The sequence below is a fragment of the Dendrobates tinctorius genome, unplaced genomic scaffold (genome assembly GCF_039654945.1).
Source record: "Dendrobates tinctorius isolate UK_male_01 unplaced genomic scaffold, ASM3965494v1 ptg000177l, whole genome shotgun sequence".
NCBI classification, from domain to species: domain Eukaryota; kingdom Metazoa; phylum Chordata; class Amphibia; order Anura; family Dendrobatidae; genus Dendrobates; species Dendrobates tinctorius.
In genome coordinates, this window is record NW_027361844.1 from 2,253,595 (window position 1) to 2,272,434 (window position 18,840).

General features: G+C 44.3%; 1 protein-coding gene across 8 annotated transcripts in view; it reads left to right on the forward strand.

Annotated features, from left to right (window-relative positions):
* Positions 1-18,840, forward strand: part of LOC141054222 (aldehyde oxidase 1-like) — a 409,838-nt gene that overhangs the window by 82,059 nt on the left and 308,939 nt on the right. For 6 of the 8 annotated variants that reach the window (XM_073551460.1, XM_073551462.1, XM_073551454.1 and 3 more), the window contains one exon: positions 4,606-4,702. The exons of the other annotated variants lie outside the window; for them this stretch is intronic. In XM_073551460.1, the coding sequence (XP_073407561.1) occupies positions 4,606-4,702 (97 nt within the window). The remainder of the gene's footprint in view (positions 1-4,605; positions 4,703-18,840) is intronic. 8 annotated transcript variants of the gene reach the window in all.

Here is an 18,840-nt window from a genome sequence, read left to right on the forward strand (position 1 = left end):
AGCCGGAGGGCCTTGTAAAAGAGTGACACCTCCTGATGTCACTGTTCTACACGGGAGATTTTCATGAGACGCTCGTTATTAAATGGACTACGGTAGAAAGGTAAGTATAGGTTGGTTTATTATTTTACTTTTGTTACAGGAGAACGTGGGTGTCGGGGACTAGGTTATTGGTGAATATGTACTGTATGTTGCATGTTTTTTTTACTATTGAACACATGCACCGTCTGAAGGGACTACTGTCCCATCATCGGCAATGCTGTCACTGTCATATGTGACAGCATTCATAGCTGGATGGGAGCAGTAGTCCCATCAGACGATGCCTGGCTACACAGACCTACGTCAAACTCCCTCAGTCATGCCTTTATGGACCTTGCTTTGCGTACTGGGGTACAGCTATGCTGGATCAGAAAAGGTTCTTACCAAACTGCTCCCAAAAAGTTGGAAGCAGAAAATTGTGCAAAATGTCTTGTGTGGCGCCCCTGAGGCTTCAGTCGCCACAGAGGTACTGCACCTTCTCCTAAGGTGTAGTGCCCCACCATCCAGGTAGGCTGGGAACTCCTTTCCGCATTCCACACCTGCATTCCACACACAGGATAGCTCAGTGGGACCACCTAACAGCTTCAGGCTGGGGGTTAGCAGAGCACCCCTCGTGGAACCCTGCTTCGTAACACGAGATGTGCTGGGAGGCGGGTGGAGAGAGATGATACAAAAGAGTGGGAAGAGTGAAAGTTAATGAGTTGGTTAGAGGAGAGAGAAGAGAGAAGATGGGTGTCTGAGGGATGTGCTGCAGCAGGTCCCAGTGATCTGGGCTGCTGGCACGAGAAAGACCAGAGAAAGAGACTGATAAGATTGATAACCTAACCTTCCATAAGAGAGAGAGAACAGATCGGAACGAAGGAGAATAGAAGGACGGTGAGAAGCAGGTTGAGAAAGAGAGAGAACCCTTCCAGTCCAGAGAGCGCAAAGGCCGGGGCCCGGTCCCCGAGTTTGACTGGATCTTTATGTCCGGCAACAGACACCGGAGGAGTAGTGAGCCGCTAACGCCTTGCTCCCATTATAGACTTGGGACACAACAGCAACTGAATAGAGAGCCGGGATGCCGAGTGGAGTCCCCGAAGCAGGCTACAGCTGTCTGTCATACAAGTAAAGACTAGGAACAATTAGAGAGAGGCATTCCAGGGTAACTATGTACTGGAGTGCTTTGCACCTAAAGGCGCATTGGAGGAGTCATTCAGTAAGGTACATGTTGGCGGAGTGTGGAAGGGAGAATCCTATCCTGCCTGGAGGTTGGCTGGAGCCCTGACCTGATGAACACGGTATGGAGGCAGGCAGTGGTGTGAACTGCAAACAGTGAGTAAAGCTTTGGAACCGCATACTCTGGTGTCCTCCAGTTATTCCAGCACCACTACACCTGGGTACCAGCCTCCATACATTCTGCGCCTCTCCTCAACCATTGCACCTACACTGCTCTGGGACTACAGCTCCACCTGTGGGGAGCTATACCATCTCTGCTGCACCACACCATCAGTCCCAGCGGATCTGTATGCAGCGTTGGCTTACCATCTTACTTGCCAAACACCACGGGTGGCGTCACAAACTATTCATATAAACTTTAACACCATTAACATCACCGCCATTGATATTGGGCGCCACGGACCGGGTCACCGCTGCTGTGACACATTCCCACCTTGACACCGGCCCGGTACCGAGTACCCCGCTGCCCTGGGCATGCGAGGGCAACCCACTTGCATGCTGAAGGATTAAAATATCTCATTACAGGATCTAATGGGCCAAGACCAATCCCTGGAGAACAATTATATAGCCCTGTAGCATCATCCCTTCTACACCAAACATCATGATTGGTAAAGGTCGGCTCCATAACTGATGAGTGATTTGGTTTTCTCTTCCTATAAATGGACCATGTGAATTGCTGCCATTTCATAGAAGATCTCAACCACTCATTTATCTTACTGGTACTGTGCCAGTGATATTGCTTACATCCAACTGAGGAATTGTCAGCAGGTGTGTGGAGAGTCCCAAAGCCTAATTCCTTACAAATTCGACAAGGTGTATTAGAAACATCTCATGTTACAATAATTGAAATGTACTTGCATAAGACTTTAGTCCAAGTGAAGCAATAAAAAGGTGAATGGCAAACTAGAGTACACAACAAATCACCACTATTAACAGACGGAGCTATTTATCTGAAGTATTGTGTTACGTAGTTCAGTCATAAAACTGAGGTGCTTGCATGAACAAACGTGAATCATCCAATGTATAGTAAAAGAAAAAATGCAGCACTCACCAGATGAACAGAAAAGATTGTGTGTCTTTTATTTCACATAAGTTCCATTGACAGGTTTATGGACAAGCAGGACTTAGAGGAATGCTGGGGGAAGGGTATGCCAGACTACGGCCATTTTGCGACTACGCGCTTCTACGGGTCCAGCATTCCTCTAAATCCTGCTTGTCCGTAAACCTGTCAATGGAACTTATGTGAAATAAAAGACGCACAATCTTTTCAGTTTAACTGGTGAGTGCTGCATTTTTTATTTTACTATACATTGCACAACACTTTGCAACTCCTTTTTGTGCTTGGAGAATAATGCCAAGTCATGGTTTACTTAGGACATATTCTATGGGTATATGTGGTATTTTATATAATAGCTTGTTCTGGCTTCAGTATGTCCCATCATATACAGTATATTTACTTACATTTAATATTTACAGTATAATGATTAAACTTTGCTTTGCAAATAAAAGTTTGGTGTAATGATAACCTACTCTTGTCTCAAATAGTCCAACACCGCTATGTGTATTTACTATTGTGTGTCCTGAATATCTATTTTTCACTTATTTAAATGTCATTGGCTATATCTGGGACAGTCTGTTATCTTTCACTTAATTGGAGCAAATCTGCAGTCCACAGAAAAAGTCCTGTAAATCACCTTCAGTTTTGTGCAAAAAGGTTTGTCACTAAAGGGGTTTTCCTACAAGCAAAGTTAATTATAATCAACATTTTACTCAATAGATCTTGGAATAATAAAAACTTCCACAATCGGATGTGTTTAAAAAAATGTTCCTAATAAAAATAAACTAGGCACTCAACTTAAAGATGATTTTTTTTGACTTTTAATGTAGTCAAGGCAAATCGTTTTGGCAGCATTTGGCCTTTATCAATTACAAACTATACAGGAGTGTCAGGGATTCGTGGGAATCCTGTGGATAATTGGTGAGGCACATCTCGGTATGGTCACTTTCACAAGAGTATGGGGTGTTTAAAGAGGAAAAACCCCAATGGTAAACAAGCCAGGGGACCTGGATGTGTGCATGTGCCTGGAGAAAGATGTCCCATACTCTTGTGAAAGTGACCATACTGAGACATGCCTCCCTAAATATCCACAGGATTCCCACGAATCCCTGACACTCCAGTATAATTGTTATCTGATAAAGGCCAAATGTGGCCGAAACGTTTTGCCTTGACTATATTAAAAGTAAAAAAAATTCATCTATAAGTTGAGTGCCTAGATTATTTTTATTACTTCATGTTGTGGGATCCTACTACGGCACCTTCCTTAGTAGTGCACATGGTTCTCTACTAGTACTAAAAAAATGTTCCTGTCCTGACATACTCTCTTTTGCTTCCTCCTCTGCCCAGGAGATGTGGTATGATCAGACCATGTCCCTGCACGGTCAGACACAGCCATTACACAGTACAAAGCAAGGGCACATTTATATGATTATTTCAGCACAGGGACATTTTTTCAACACATCTAATGTTGAAAGATCTATGGATTAAAATGTATTTTGTTCTTGGAACAACCTCTTTAAGTACATATTGAGCCTTGTGTCATATGAACTGAATAACCGTAGAGACCTTTAATCTATCTATCACAATGTTATATTATTATATGCTGTATAATCCAGAAAGGGTCCCTCATTATGGAGCATTTAAAGAGAATCTGTCAGTAGCATCATCCCTCTTAAGCCATCTATGAGGCATGTAGGTTACAGGAAGCTGAATAAAATGATACCTTGTTATCTATGATCCGATATCTTATTCCTGAGAAATCCATGTTTTTCTTATATGTAAATGAGATTTCCAGGCTATGGGGTACACACTGATCTCCATGATAATCTGCCTCCAGAGATTATTATACATGAAGGAAGTGTTACCAGTGTCATGCGTAATGGCCGTTCTCTGCTCTCCTAATCTCACTGTAGAGCTGGTTTCTCTCAGCCTCAGCTTTTATCTCCCAGGCAGGCAGGGCCGCAATAGTGTTAAAATTCAGCAGAGCACACACTGGTAAAACCTCCTTCATGTACAATAATCTTTGGAGGCAGAGTCTCATGTAGAGCTATATCCGGCCTATAATCTTGAACAGCTTATTTACATATAACAAAAGCAAGAATTTCCCTGGAGTAAGACATGAGATTGCAGATATAAAGGTATCATTTTATTCAGTTTCCTATGACCTACATGCCCATATAGATGACTTAGGAGGGTGATCCTACTGACATTCCCTTTAAGATATATACACATTAATTTAAAAGCTTTATGTTCTTTAATTCCTATATTATTCGTCTTAACCATATCCAAATCAGTACGTCTTACTGGCACAAAATATGGCTGTGGAGGAGGTGGCTGTGGTGCCTGTACAGTGATGGTGTCAACCATTCATCCTGTGACTAGAAAAATCCTGTATCCTTTTACAAGATAAGATCTTCAATGAAGTTGATTTATTTCTTGTTTTTTGTTTTCTGAAACAACATCAACAAATGCTTGTATCGCACTTTTTCTCACAATGGACTCAAAGCGCAAATTCAGTTTGTTTTATGATAGATGTAAATATGTTAATACTAGAGATGAGAGGATCAGTTGCAGTTTGAATTCACTGGCTTACCTGAATTTGATTCAAATGAATTTACATGGACTTCAATATTGGAAAAGAGAGTAGATACTTGTACACACTACAAGTTCTGCGCCCGACTGTGCTCCATTGGGGCCACTGATCTTCGATGACTCAGTACTGACAGCACTGACCACTAGAGTACAAGGTATGATAATCTGCTTGATAAACTGGGATGTGATGCCATAGCTGCTAGGCATGATGGTGAACCCTACTCTCTAATGCATCACCAGTGTAGGAAATGGTGCAGGACATGCTGTTTCTTTTTTTTTACTAATCCAATCTCAAAGTGTTTGAATTCACGTAGAACCTCGACATTCAGGAATATTCAACTCAAACTCGATCCTCTGCTCATCTCTGGTGACCTTTTAAGCCAAATTATTGCAATATGACCAGAAAGTTGAGACTAGTGGGCAGAAGGTAAATATTGAAGAAGGGATCAGTGAAGGTGATCATTACTATATTTACATATCACTTTTTATATATCACTTTTTATCCTCTGCGCAACCTACTTGAAGGGGATGTCTCAAGTTCATATATGGATAAAATTGCTAAGTTTTTGTAAAAACAAGCAATTTTACAATTTACAGTAGTTCTTTTCAAAATCCTCTCTATTCTCAAAAATGGATGAGTTTTTAACTTAATCGTGTAGAGCACATTGCTTGAGTTACTGCCCACTCTATAGGTCGAGGAACACGTGGTATGAGAAGGTTCTATGCTTTATAGCCTGCTATCACAACTGTGAAGATGAAAGGTCATTGGATTTGATTAGCCTCAGGATCCCTACCCTTCTCACATGATGAAGGGAAAAAAGCTTCTGCTAGAAGTCTTGGAGGGTATTATCAATACTGGCCAAACACTATTGTTTGGCAGACAGCTATTTTTTCTGAAACCACCCCATTCATTCCTGAATGCCTTCATTCTTATTGAATAGATCTTAATTTCCTGATCCTTACATGGCAATACTTTTCACAGTAATTCTATCAATAAAGTATTTTTGTATAACGCGTGGTGGATTTCATAACTGTAAGCAAAGTTCACAACTTGCTGATGGAAAGGATGAAGTAGAATATAAAATTAGGGCTATAAAACAATGAGGATAGTAACATTTATTTTGTTGGGATTGGAAGCCCAGGGCTGCCACCAAGAATTTCAATGCCCCACCCCCATACTGTCAAAATTTTCGGGCCCCCTTGAGACTCCACTGAGGCTCCACCACAGCTCTGCCTCCACCCCTCAAACCTTCCACAGTCCCACCGTCTACTCTGGGAAAAACTCCACTTCTGCACCACGTCCCCACCAACCACACACATTGACAGTTCTCATCTAACACCATGTCATCTACATTGCCATCAGCTTCTGTTTTGACCAAAAGATGTTTTAAGCCTGCAACCATGACAAGGTAAACTCTTCTGGCAGGTTACTACTCTGCTCTAACCTACCATATATACTCATGTATGAGCCGAGATTTTCAGAACTTTTTTTGTGCTGAAAATGTCTCCCTCGGCTTATACACAAGTCATGCACCAGAAAGCCAGCAAGGGGGGGATGGGGAGCAGCTGCAGCCGCCAAAGAGATCATACTTACCCTCCTCTGCGCCATCGCTGGTCTCCATCCCTGTATCTCTGGCCCGGGGCCTGCAGCTTCTTCCTGTGTTGAGCGGTCACGTAGTACCACTCATTAAAGTACTGAATATACATGTGACTCCACTCCCATAGGTGTGGAGCACATATTCATTCCTTTAATGAGTGGTACTATGTGACCGCTCAGCACTGGAAGGAGCTGCCGCCCTGGGACAACTGAGAAGCAGGGAAGTGCAAAGACCGCATCAGGAGGGTGAGTATGACGGGGAGGGTGAGCAGTGCAATATTCACCTGTCCCCGTTCCACCACTGAGCTGTATCTTCCGCATCATTTGGCTGTGACGTTCAGGTCAGAGGACCCAATGACGTGTTTAGTGCGTGCCCTCTGCCTGAACAGTCACAGCCAGAGGACCCGGAAGACACAGCGACGCGTGGCGGTGGAATGAGGACAGGTGAATATCGCAAGTGCCGTGGGCCTGAACCAGCAGTGACACCAGCACCTGGCCCCCATAGCGCACCGGTGTCCCCGCCTGCTCAGGACACCGGCATCTGGCCCCCAACGATGAGAGGTGAGTATGTCATTTTTTTTTAATTGCAGCAGCATATGGGGGATATTTTTCTATGGCGCATCTTATGAGGCCATCAACTTTTATGGAGCATTATATGTGGCATATTATTCTATGCAGCATTGTATGGGGCCATCAATCTTTATGGAGCATTATATGGGGCATATTATTCTATGAAGCAGCTTATGGGGCCATCAACTTTTATGGAGCATTATATGGGGCATATTACTCTATGGAGCATCTTATGGGGCCATCATTAACCTTTTATGCAGCATTATATGGGGCATATTTTAATATGGAGCATCTTATGGAGTCATTATTAACCTTTGTGCAGCATTATCCATGGCATATTTTTGTATGGAGCATCTTATGGGGCCCATCATGAACTTTATGGAGCATCTTATGGGGCCCATCATGAACTTTGTGGAGCATTATATGGGGCATATTTTGTATGGAGCATCTTATGGGGCCCATCATGAACTGTATGGAGCATTTTATGGGGCTCCTGATTCAATATGGATATTCAAAAAAATTGAACCTACTGATGTCTCAATTAATTTTACTTTTATTGGTATCTATTTTTATTTTTGAAATTTACCAGTAGCTGCTGCATTTCCCACCCTAGGCTTATACTCGAGTCAATAAGTTTTCCCAGTTTTTGTGGCAAAATTAGGGGCTTCGGCTTATACTTGGGTCGGCTTATACTCAGTATATACAGTATTAAATATTTCTTAAAATATCTCATACTCTTTTGGTGTATATTTTCATTTTTGTTTAAGGGAATGTTTCACATACATTTTTTTAAAATGACCAATAATATCACACCAGACCACATATTACCACCACTTTGTGGCCAATAATACCGCATACAAGAAACACATACAGCCATATCATGAATCCATACATTACCACCACATAGTAACTGAATACTACAATACTGATCAATACAGGTAATACACTGATTCATGTTCAGGTAATTCAGTGGTCACCAGTGACACTATTCACAGGAGCTCTGTATATAGTGTCAGTGTACAGGTAATACAGGGATCATCAGTGACATTTTACACAGGAGCTCTATATATAGTGTCAGTGTACAGGTTATACAGGGATCACCAGTGAAATTATGACTGGACCTCTGTATACAGTGTCAGTGTACAGGTAATACAGTGATCACCAGTGACATTATACACTTAAGCTGTATACAGTGTCAGTGTATAGGTAATACAGTGCTCATCAGTGACATTATACATAGGAGCTGTGTATAAGGTGTCAGTGTACAAATAAAATAGTGATCTCCAGTAACATTATACACAGGACCTCTGTATATACTATATAATGCATAGGGTAAGTGAACATGTAAGGGGAAGGAACGAACTAGGCATGTCTCCTCCGTTAAGGGTCCTGAAGCATCGGGGCTGTCACCTATATTGCGGGGTAGAAAGCTCTAGACTCCAGACCGTACTCTGTTTGAAAAAAGGGGGTGTGGCTAAGTGTCGGGAAGAGCCCCCAATGTGTTACCTCTGTGGAGAATTAGGACATATGGCCTGGGCCTGCCCGCAATGTGGGCGGCCACTACAGCATCGCCCGTTAAACTAAGGGGCTCTGTGACTGGGGGATGCTGCCTGGAGCCCAAACAGCCCAAAAGGAGCACCAATAGTCCCACTAATTTAGTGTCAGTGAGTCCATTAGTATGGGCTGAAGTTGATGGATGGGCCATATGCTGCCTGGTAGACACGGGCTTCCAAGTAACCACGATGCCTGAAACATACTTTAAAAGACACTTCCCAGAAGCCATAAGGCCTGAGTGGGGGCTAGTGATCAAGTTGACGGCCGCCAATCAACTGCCTATCAAGGTCGCAGGGGTGGCATGAATGCAGATTAAGGTCTACTGTAAAGACCTGGGTTGCAAGGGAGGTGAGTTAATTGCAGGTGACCCCGTGCAAGGACATACTGTCAAACTAGGAATGAATGTACTTAAAGTGTTTGGAAGTCTTCTTATTAACGAGTCTCCGAACGCGTTCCTGAAACAATGGAGCCCACGTACACCACAAAGGATCAGCAATAGATCCGGACGGCCCAGGGACAAGAGGTCTCCTGTGTAGGAAAGGTATAGGGAAAAATGATCATTCCGGCTACAGCCAAACTAGATTTACCTCCGGGTCAAAGTGTGCTGTCTTTACCTGTCCGAGCTTGCATCCCCCTGGAGGGGGTCGAAGTACTACTAGAACCAGCTACTGTGGAAAATCTACCATCAGGGCTCTTAGTAGCCGAGACGTTAGCTTCCATGCGTGATGGACAGATACCTGTGCGGTGTGTGAACTTAAGGGAAGACACTCTGACGTTTACCCCAGAAGCAAAATCGGGCAAATTACAGGCATGCCAGAGGAGTTGATACTCCGACAGGCCATCCAATTAAAGTTAAAAAGGGAAGATCCATGGACGGTAGGTGTGGAGACAGCCCCTGTGTTCGAACCCCAATCATAGAGAAAGGGGCGTCACATCTTAGAACAAGCCCGGGCTGAGATGACAGAGTTTACACTGCAGCAGATGGATGCCTTACTGGGACGTTACCAGGATGTGTTCGCTTGACATGAGGATGATTTCGGCTGCACGACTGCCATCACACATGAGATTCCAACGGGTGATGCTGCACCTGTGAGAGAGCGTTATCGACAGATTCCTCCACAAGGTAAAAAGGTATGCACACACAAATGCTATTGAATGGTGTCATCCAAGAGAGCCAAAGCCCATGGGCTGCACCCATTGTCCTAGTGGAAAAAAAGATGGTACTCTGCAGTTCTGTGTAGACCATCGCAAATTAAATGCCTACATGGTGCGAGATTCAAATCCACTACCCTGTACTGAAGAATCCTTGTCCGCTCTGAGGAACGCAAGATACTTCTCCACTCTAGACCTGGCTAGCGGGTACTGGCAAGTGCCGATGTCAGAAAACGACCGAGCAAAGACGGCCCTTATACTACCTATGGGCCTGTTACAAGTTCAACAGAATGCCGTTCGGATTGGCTAATGCTCCCGGTACTTTTCAGTGACTCATGGAACGATGTTTGGGAGATCTAAACTTTGAAGCCACTCATCTACCTGGATGATATAATTGTGTTCATCCCCATGTTCGAAGAGCACTTACATCACCTTGAGCAAGCACTCAGTCGACTCCAGAAACATGGGCTGCGAGTGAAACCATCTACCCGAGAACCATAAAGGATGTTTGAGCCTGCTTAGGGCTGACTGGGTATTATCAATGGTTCGTGAAAGACTTCACCCACATAGCGAATCTGCTATTAGAACTTTTGAAAGGAGTACAGGCAGGAGCAAAAAATCGTAAAATTCAGTGGGGAAAGCGCCAGGAGAAAGCGTTCCAAGCCTTGAAAATGGCTCTGACAGAAGCCCCGGTCCTGGCCTACGCTGATTTTTCTCAACCCTTTATTCTCCATACAGATGGGAGGCTACATGGGCTCGGAGCAATACTGTCACAGATTCAAGGTGGAAAAGAGAGGGTGATTGCCTATGCGAGTTGTTCCCTCCAGAATTCAAACAACTACAGCTTGTTCAAACTAGAATTGTTGGCACTGGTATGGTCCATGACAGAAAAGTTTGGGAAATACCTATCTGGGTCTGAGGTACTGGTGCGCACAGACAACAACCCACTGGCCCACTTGGAGAACGCAAAGTTAGGGGCTCTGGAGCAAAGCTGGGTCTCTAGAATAGCCAAATACAGCTACAGAATCGCCTACAATCGGGGGAGCTGAAAACACCCATGCAGATGCATTATCCAGGGTTCCATATAAGCAGCATGGCCCTAACTGAGATAAATAGCTGGAGGCCGACAAAGTTCTGGAGTTCCGAGGATCTTCCAGGACGTTGGCAGCTATGGGGGAACAAAATCGGGCATAATCTCAAAAATGTGTGCTGGGACAGCCTCGTGGGTACGAATTCAGCAGAAGGATGGAGAACTCGCCCGACTTCGGCAGTGGGTGACCCTCAAACAACTGCCTCACCGGGAGGAGAAAGAAAACCTGTCTCCTGGTACGAAACAAATCCTACGGCAATGGGAGAGGCTCCACCTGAGAGAAGGATTGCTGTATAGAAAACTCCAGCTATAGCGTGACCTGACTGTCACTTGGCAAGTAGTGATTCCTGAGAAGCTGTTAAATCAAGTGGCCACATAGGCATATGAAAAAGGGGCCCACTTCGGTCAAGAATAAAACTTTCAGTGGTTGCAGAGACTGGTGCACCATCCACTGCTTAAAACAACGGTTGTAGAAGTATGTAGACTCTGTAGGAACTGTGAACTGTCCAAACCTCCAGAACAGAGAGCTCCTACACAAACTATCGTAACCTCTGCCCAATTAGCATTGTTGATGACAGACTATCTGACAATAGGCCCAGCCCATCAAGTGTATGAACATTGTTTAGTCATGGTGGACCACTTCACTAAATTTGCTGTCCTGACCCCTACTCGGGACAAACTGCCAAATCCACAGCTTACGCTTCTGTAAAAACTTCATTCAAGTATATGGCTGCCCAAAAAGAATTAATTCAGTCCAAGGTACCTGCTACTTAGGGCGAGTCATGGAGGAGCTACACCACTTGTATGGAATTAAGAAATCTCATATGACCCCTTACCAACCTCAGGGCTATGGAGCATGTGAACGGTTCAATTGAACCCTTATTCAAATGTTGAGGACCTTAGAAGAAGATCGAAAGGCCCGTTGGCCAGAATTTGTAGCAGAACTAGTGTGGGTGCACAACGATCGGGTACATCGCACCACAGGATACACGCCATATACTCTACTTTTTAGCAGGCCAGGAAAAGAGATCACCGAACTGGAACTGGACCCGGAGGAAGACTACCCATGGATGGGGGTGTCCACCTGGGTCTGAGAACATCGATTGCAGACTCTACATCGTCTGGTGCAGACCAGGTTTCGAGAGTTGGAACACACAGTGACGGCTCCTCTACGAGGGACAGCTCTGCAGGCCGGGTACTAGTTAGAGAAAAACATCCTCAAGACAAGTTAAATCATCGATGGGAGAATACACTGTATTGTGTACGACAGCGAGTCAGTTCTGAAGAGTCTATCTATGAAATTCAGCCCGAGGGGGCCAATGATGCTCCAACTCGTATTGTGCCGCAAAACTTGTTACACCCCTGCATGTCTAGAAACCCTACGCAAATAGAGAAAGATGAGCACGATGCTCCTGAGAATCTTCTATCATTCACCAGTGAAGATGAAGATGATGAATGCTCTGAACCACTACAGGCAGAACCAGAAGAAGAACAGAAGCCTGAGACCCCTGGGACTCTTGAAATTCACACAAGGGCTGTTTCTCCAGGGCTGAGTGCGCCCCCACCTTTGTCCATTCAGCCTGATTCTATTACTCAAGTAGAACCAACTGATATTCTCAGTTTATGATGTTCTGACCGTTCGACAGCAGGAAAACCCCCTCACCGAATTGATCAGGATAGTTTTGTTTGGCAAAAAGTTGTTCGAAACATAGAAGAATGTCAACGCATACTTCAAGAACTCTCATCCGTGGAATGGCGAGCACAAAGAGAGGGAGAATGTAAGGGGAAGGAACTAACTAGGCTTGTCTCCTCTGTGAAGGGTCCAAAACCGTCGGGGCTGTCACCTATATTGCGGGGTAGAAAGCTTGAGACTCCAGAACGTACTCTGTGTTTGAGAAAAGGCGGCGTTGCTAAGCGGACAGAGCTGCAGTGCGCGAGTGACCAGACAGTTTGGGCGGGAACTTCAGGCGTGCGGGATGCCTGTGTTGTAAAATCAGCTGAGAGGCATCTGGGCAGAGCAGAGCTTGGGACGGCAGAGCGCTTTGACAGGAGACCATTGACTGAGCACCGCTCAGACACTGCTGTCCCAGCCGTCATCACTGCCCTCGCTGAGACCGCTGACACAGACGACAACACTGCCAGAACTGCCCCCGCTGACAGTACTGACCGTGAGAGACAAGATCTGTGAACAGTACTTAGGCGTGTGTCGATTCAGCACAGCAAACCGGGCTGCCCATTGTAAACTGTGTTTGGGCAGTGCTGCAAATCTCCGTAGTGTTGGGACACTCACCAATGAGGATAAGGATCTTTTCTACAAAGAACAAGCATAAGATTAATTACCCTGAACTTGAATCTGCGATTAGGCCAGTTCCACATGATGGTACCTTGCCAGTTCCTGTACCACCATTGTCTGGATTGGATGAAAATGAAGTAGAATATGTAGACTATGGAGCTAAAGCTACTGGCGAAGACATGGAGACCTAAAGTCAAGATGAGTATGTACCTCATGGAGCAGCCAGAACGCTTTACTCAACATGAATTAAATGATCTCATCAGAGACCTTTCATTGTCAAAAGATAAAGCTGAACTTCTTGCATCTAGGTTGAAAGAGACGAATCTTCTTCATGATGATGTCAAAGTGTGTTATTACCAAAACAGAAGTAACACTTTAACACAATTTTTTACAGTTGATGGACCAATGATGTACTGTAACAATGTGAATGGCCTCTTTGAAGAACTGAATCAAGAGTATTTTGTTGCAGATTAGAGATTTTTATTGACTCATCCCAGAGAAGTTTGAAAGCAGTGTTGCTTCACAATGGCAATATGAGATTATCAATCCCTATTGCTCACTTATGTCATCTAAAGGAAAGTTATGAAAATCTGCCAGTTGTTTTGGATGCTATACAATAAAAGCATCATCAATGGAATATCTGTGGAGATTTGAAAGTGATTGGTCTGCTAATGGGAATTCAAGGAGGTTTCACAAAATATTGTTGCTTCTTGTGTTTAAAGGACAGTAGAAATACAGTAGAGCATTATGTTCGTTGTGATTAGGGACAGAGAAACATCTATGCTCCAGGTAGAGACAGTGTTCAGCGTAATCCTTTAGTTGCTCAAACAAGAATCTTTCTTTCTCCACTACATGTAAAATTGGGATTGATTAAAAACTTTGTGAAATCCATGGCAAAGGCAAATTCACAAGGGTTCCAATACATTTCACAGAAATTCTCCAGCATATCACCAGCAAAACTGAAGGAAGGGGTATTTGTTGGTCCACAGATCAGATAGCTTATGAGAGATGATGTGTTTGAAGGAACTCTAAATGATAAGGAATTGAGATCTTGGAAAAGCTTCAAGTGGATCTGTGAAAACTTCTTAGAAAAACAAAAATCTCCAGAATATGTTGAAGGTGTTGAGGAACTGCTAAATCCATACCAGTGTCAAGGATGTTGCATGTCTCCGAAAATGCACTTTTTGTATTCACTTTTAGATTTCTTCCCTCAAAATTATGGGGATGTAAGCGATGAACAAGGCGAGCAGTTTCACCAGGACATTAAAGTAATGAACACCACTTCCAGGGTTTTTAGAATGACTCAATGATGGCAGATTACTGTTGGATGTTATTTTGGGACAACCTTGAAAAATCGTATCAACGACAATCTAATGTCAAGCACTTTTAATTTCTGCTCATACTTTGGTTTTCGATTTTGCATGTGAAATTATTTTGGTTCAATAAAAACTGTTTTGTAAGGTGAAGCATTTTTTTTTATATGTAGATTACTGTTTTCTTAATGTCACCAGTATATTTCCAATACCTATATCCATTTTTTAAATCAGGACGTAAAAATGATTCAGAAAAGTTTAAAGTTACCTGCGATGATTACAAAAATATTTTTTGTATTTTTTGTTGATATCACTTGCTGCAACCAACCCTCAATTCATAATTTTCTCTCCCCACCCTCAATTCATCAATTGCTGTACCCCACCCTCAATTCATCATTATGTCCCTACCCCATCCCTCAAGTCATCATTTGTTGTCCCCAGCCTCCACCCAAAAGTCATAATTTGCTGTCCTTGTCTCACACCCTCAATTCATCATTTGCTGTCCCCCATCCCCCACCCTAAAGTCATCATTTGCTGTCCCCCTCCACCAATTAATCATTATTTGTGCTCCCCCACCTCAATACATAATCATTCACTGTCCACCACCCCCACTCTCAATTCTTCATTTGCTGTACCCCACCATCAATTCATTATTAATTGCTCTCCCCACCTCCCATTCTCAAGTCATCATTTGCTGTCCCTCTCTCCCACCCTCAGTTCATCAATTACTGTCCCTCGCTCCCCACCCTCAATTCATCACTTGCTGTCCCCCCTCCCCCACTCTTAATTCATCATTTGCTGTCCCTTGTGACCCACCTCAATTCATCATTTGCTGTCCCCTGACCCTCACCCTCAATTCATCATTTGCTGTCCCTCATCCCCCACACTCAATTCATCATTTGCTGTCCTCCACTGTCAATTCATCATTTGCTGTACCCCACCCCCAATTAATTATTATTTGCTTTCCCCAAGACCCTTTAATACATTTTATATAAAAAAAATTACTTGCCACTCATACGATCTCCAACAGGCACAGCACCGCTTCTGGTATACTGGCGAGTGGCGCGCGTACATGCTGATGCATGCGCAATGACATAATGGTGTATGCACCGTGACCAGGACATAACAGAAGAGGTGGAGGGGCTTCCTTGGAGCTACACAGCTGTTGTCAGCTAGTTGTACAATACATAAAAATATTGAGAAAGTTCAGAACTTTTTTAAATGTAGTACAGTGACAACCTTGGATCAGTGTATATCTGAAAGTCATACAACAGTGTTTTCAGCATGAATATCCTACTGTATATCACATAACTGATTAGTTATTTTAAGATGTCTTCACCAGTGCCCCGAGCAATTAGCTTTGTTTATCGTTTCTATGCAGAAAATGCTGATACGCAGCATTCTTTGTTACATGAATTCTGTATGCACTAACATTGCATACAGAACATTTTTACAGCAGGATAAAATGTAATAAAAACCTAAAGAAATGAATTGGAATATAAGTTAGTATGCATGCAACGTGTACTTGCATGTTCATACTGGTTACTAAACAGGCAAAACCAAGGGAAAAAAAAAGTGAGCAGATACACTGCAGTAAATAAATAAATAGCAGTAGTGCATGAACATAATACAGTATAAGGTACTTGGTTAACATAATTTTTATTAAAAAAAACGTAAAAGACATCCCACCACGTCATATTCACTCTATTCAGGATGGTCCTAACTTCTAGTATTAAAACTTACCATATGTCAAATGATGTACAGTGGGTATGGAAAGTATTCAGACCCCTTTAAATTTTTCATTCTTTGTTTCATTGCAGCCATTTGGTAAATTCAAAAAAGTTCAGACCCTTTGCTCAGACACTCATATTTAAGTCACATGATGTCCATTTCCTTGTGATCCTCCTTGAGATGGTTCTACTCCTTCATTGGAGTCCAGCTGTGTTTAATTAAACTGATAGGACTTGATTTGTAAAGGCACACACCTGTCTATATAAGACCTCACAGGTCACAGTGCATGTCAGACCAAATGAGAATTATGAGGTCAAAGGAACTGGCCAAAGAGCTGAGACAGAATTGTGGCAAGGCATACATCTGGCCAAGGTTACAAGAGAATTTCTGCAGTACTCAAGGTTCCTAAGAGCATAGTGGCCTCCATAATCCTTAAATGGAAGAAGTTTGGGACCACCAGAAGTCTTCCTAGACCTGGCCGTCCAGCCAAACTGAGCTATCGTGGGAGAAGAACCTTGGTGAGAGAGGAAAAGAAGAAACCCATGATCACTGTGGCTGAGCTCTATAGACACAGTAGGGAGATGGGAGAAAGTTCAACAAAGTCAACTATCACCGCACAAACACTGCCAGAAAAAGCCGAAGACTGCCGAGTGCAGTGACTACCGGCGGAAGTTAATGAGCCACCCGGGCAGCAGATGTGGCCAGAAGACAGCGGGACGGGAGGACGCGTCACTGGACAAGTAAATGTAAGGGGAGGCCAGGACTGTAGTCGTGACCAGAGACACTGAAGCATCTGTGTCCCGACCTTCCCTTGCAGACAAATGGAGTGCCGTCTCGCTCTTGACTTCCGGCTGCGGTTCCTCCCAGGCAGTCATCAGTTCTGGTTCCCGCTGAACAAACAGTAGGGGCTCTGGTTAACCTGATCCTCGGGTCCGGCGCTGCACCGTTGGTTCTCACGCAAAGAGTCCCACTTCTGGAAAGATGGTAACTCCGTCAGCTGGATACTCCATGGCCGAGGCAACTCTGCAGGCAGACAGATGGAGACCTTCGCCGATTCCTCTCTGGTGTTATTAGGCTGTCCTCTCGCTCTCTCCTGCTGCCACCTCCACTCGATGTGGCCCATGCCCTGGCAGCTACGGGTGCAAGAGTGCTGCATCGTGGCTGGTTCAAGTTCACAAAATGGCGCTGCACAGCTCCTTCCGGGATTTTCTTCTGAGTCCCACTTATTTCCAGGTGAGACCGCCTCCAGCTGCTCCACCCATCCGTTGTTGGTCAGTGGAAGGAGGCGAGGTTTCCTCTTCTTCATCTGCACCAACCAGAGGCAGGAGCAGGGCATAATGACAGGCAGGTTTTGGCTCCAAGAGATGTCGCCAATCTCACTGCCGCCGTCTTGGTCACAGTAGGGATGTAAGGCTGGTTTCACATTAGTGTTTTTAGCGCAGCGCAACGTGCGCGTCCATGCGCATGCACCATGCGCTGTTATGAATGAGTCACCGTAGGAGGCAAAAACAGAAATGCTAGCTAAGTCCAGAAAACCAGAGAAGTTGGCAGCTATCGGATTGCAGACCCCTGAACCTATCAACACAACTAGCAGTAGCCGTGTGGGGTTCCTACGATGCCCTAGACCCCTCGATCACAGCCGGAGGACTATATAGCCTAAAGACAGAAAGGGAAATCTAAACTGCCCCAGAGCAGACCCCAAAGCAAAAGGCAGCCCCCAACATATAATGACAGTGAAGCAAGAAGAAATAACACTTACACAGACAGAAAGATAGACTGAGCAAAGACGGGGCCCAAGCTAACTAGATAGGAAAGGACAGGAAGGCTGCTGTCTGTAATCCGTGAAAAACCCTATGAAAATAAGAGCCAACAGACTGACAGTGAAAAAGGCCCTGAAGACGCTAGGCTTCAAAAAGACTATGTCAGTACTCAGGAATATTCTGAAGACAGAGCAACCGGCAAAAGGAGATTCAGCTCACCCCAGCAGGGAATGGCAGAATCCAGAAAAGCAAGGCAAACAAAACACAAATGCTAAAAGGCAAAGCAGAAAACTTAGCTTTAGAGGAGCAGGAATCAGACTGGTATCCTAGAAGTCCACAGAGAAATCACCCGCAGGGAAGAAGGGCGTCGGCAGCCTTATATCCAGTCAGTGACTCCACTCAGCCAATCATCATCATTAGGCTCAGGTGCCTGATAATCAGGCTCATTACCTTCCTTTACCAGAATAGGGAGTTCACCAGACCTCAGTGACGAAGGGGAAAATGAACTCACAACAGTACCTCCCCCTTGAGGAGGGGTCACCGAACCCTCAACCACGCCACCAGGGCGATCAGGGTGAGACCAATGAAAGGCATGCACCAATCTTTTGGAGTGAATATCAGAGGCAGAGACCCAGGAATTATCCTCCTGACCATAACCCTTCCACTTAACCAAATACTGGAGTCTCCGTCTAGCCAGACGGGAATCCAGTATTTTCTCTACCTCATATTCCATGTTACCTTCAACCAATACAGGGTCCGGAGGTGCCACCCCAGGAACAACTGGTTCAACAAACCTCTTCAACAAGGACTTATGGATTTTAAATGTGACAGGAAGAGCCAAACGAAAAGAGACCGGATTAATAATCTCCAAAATCTT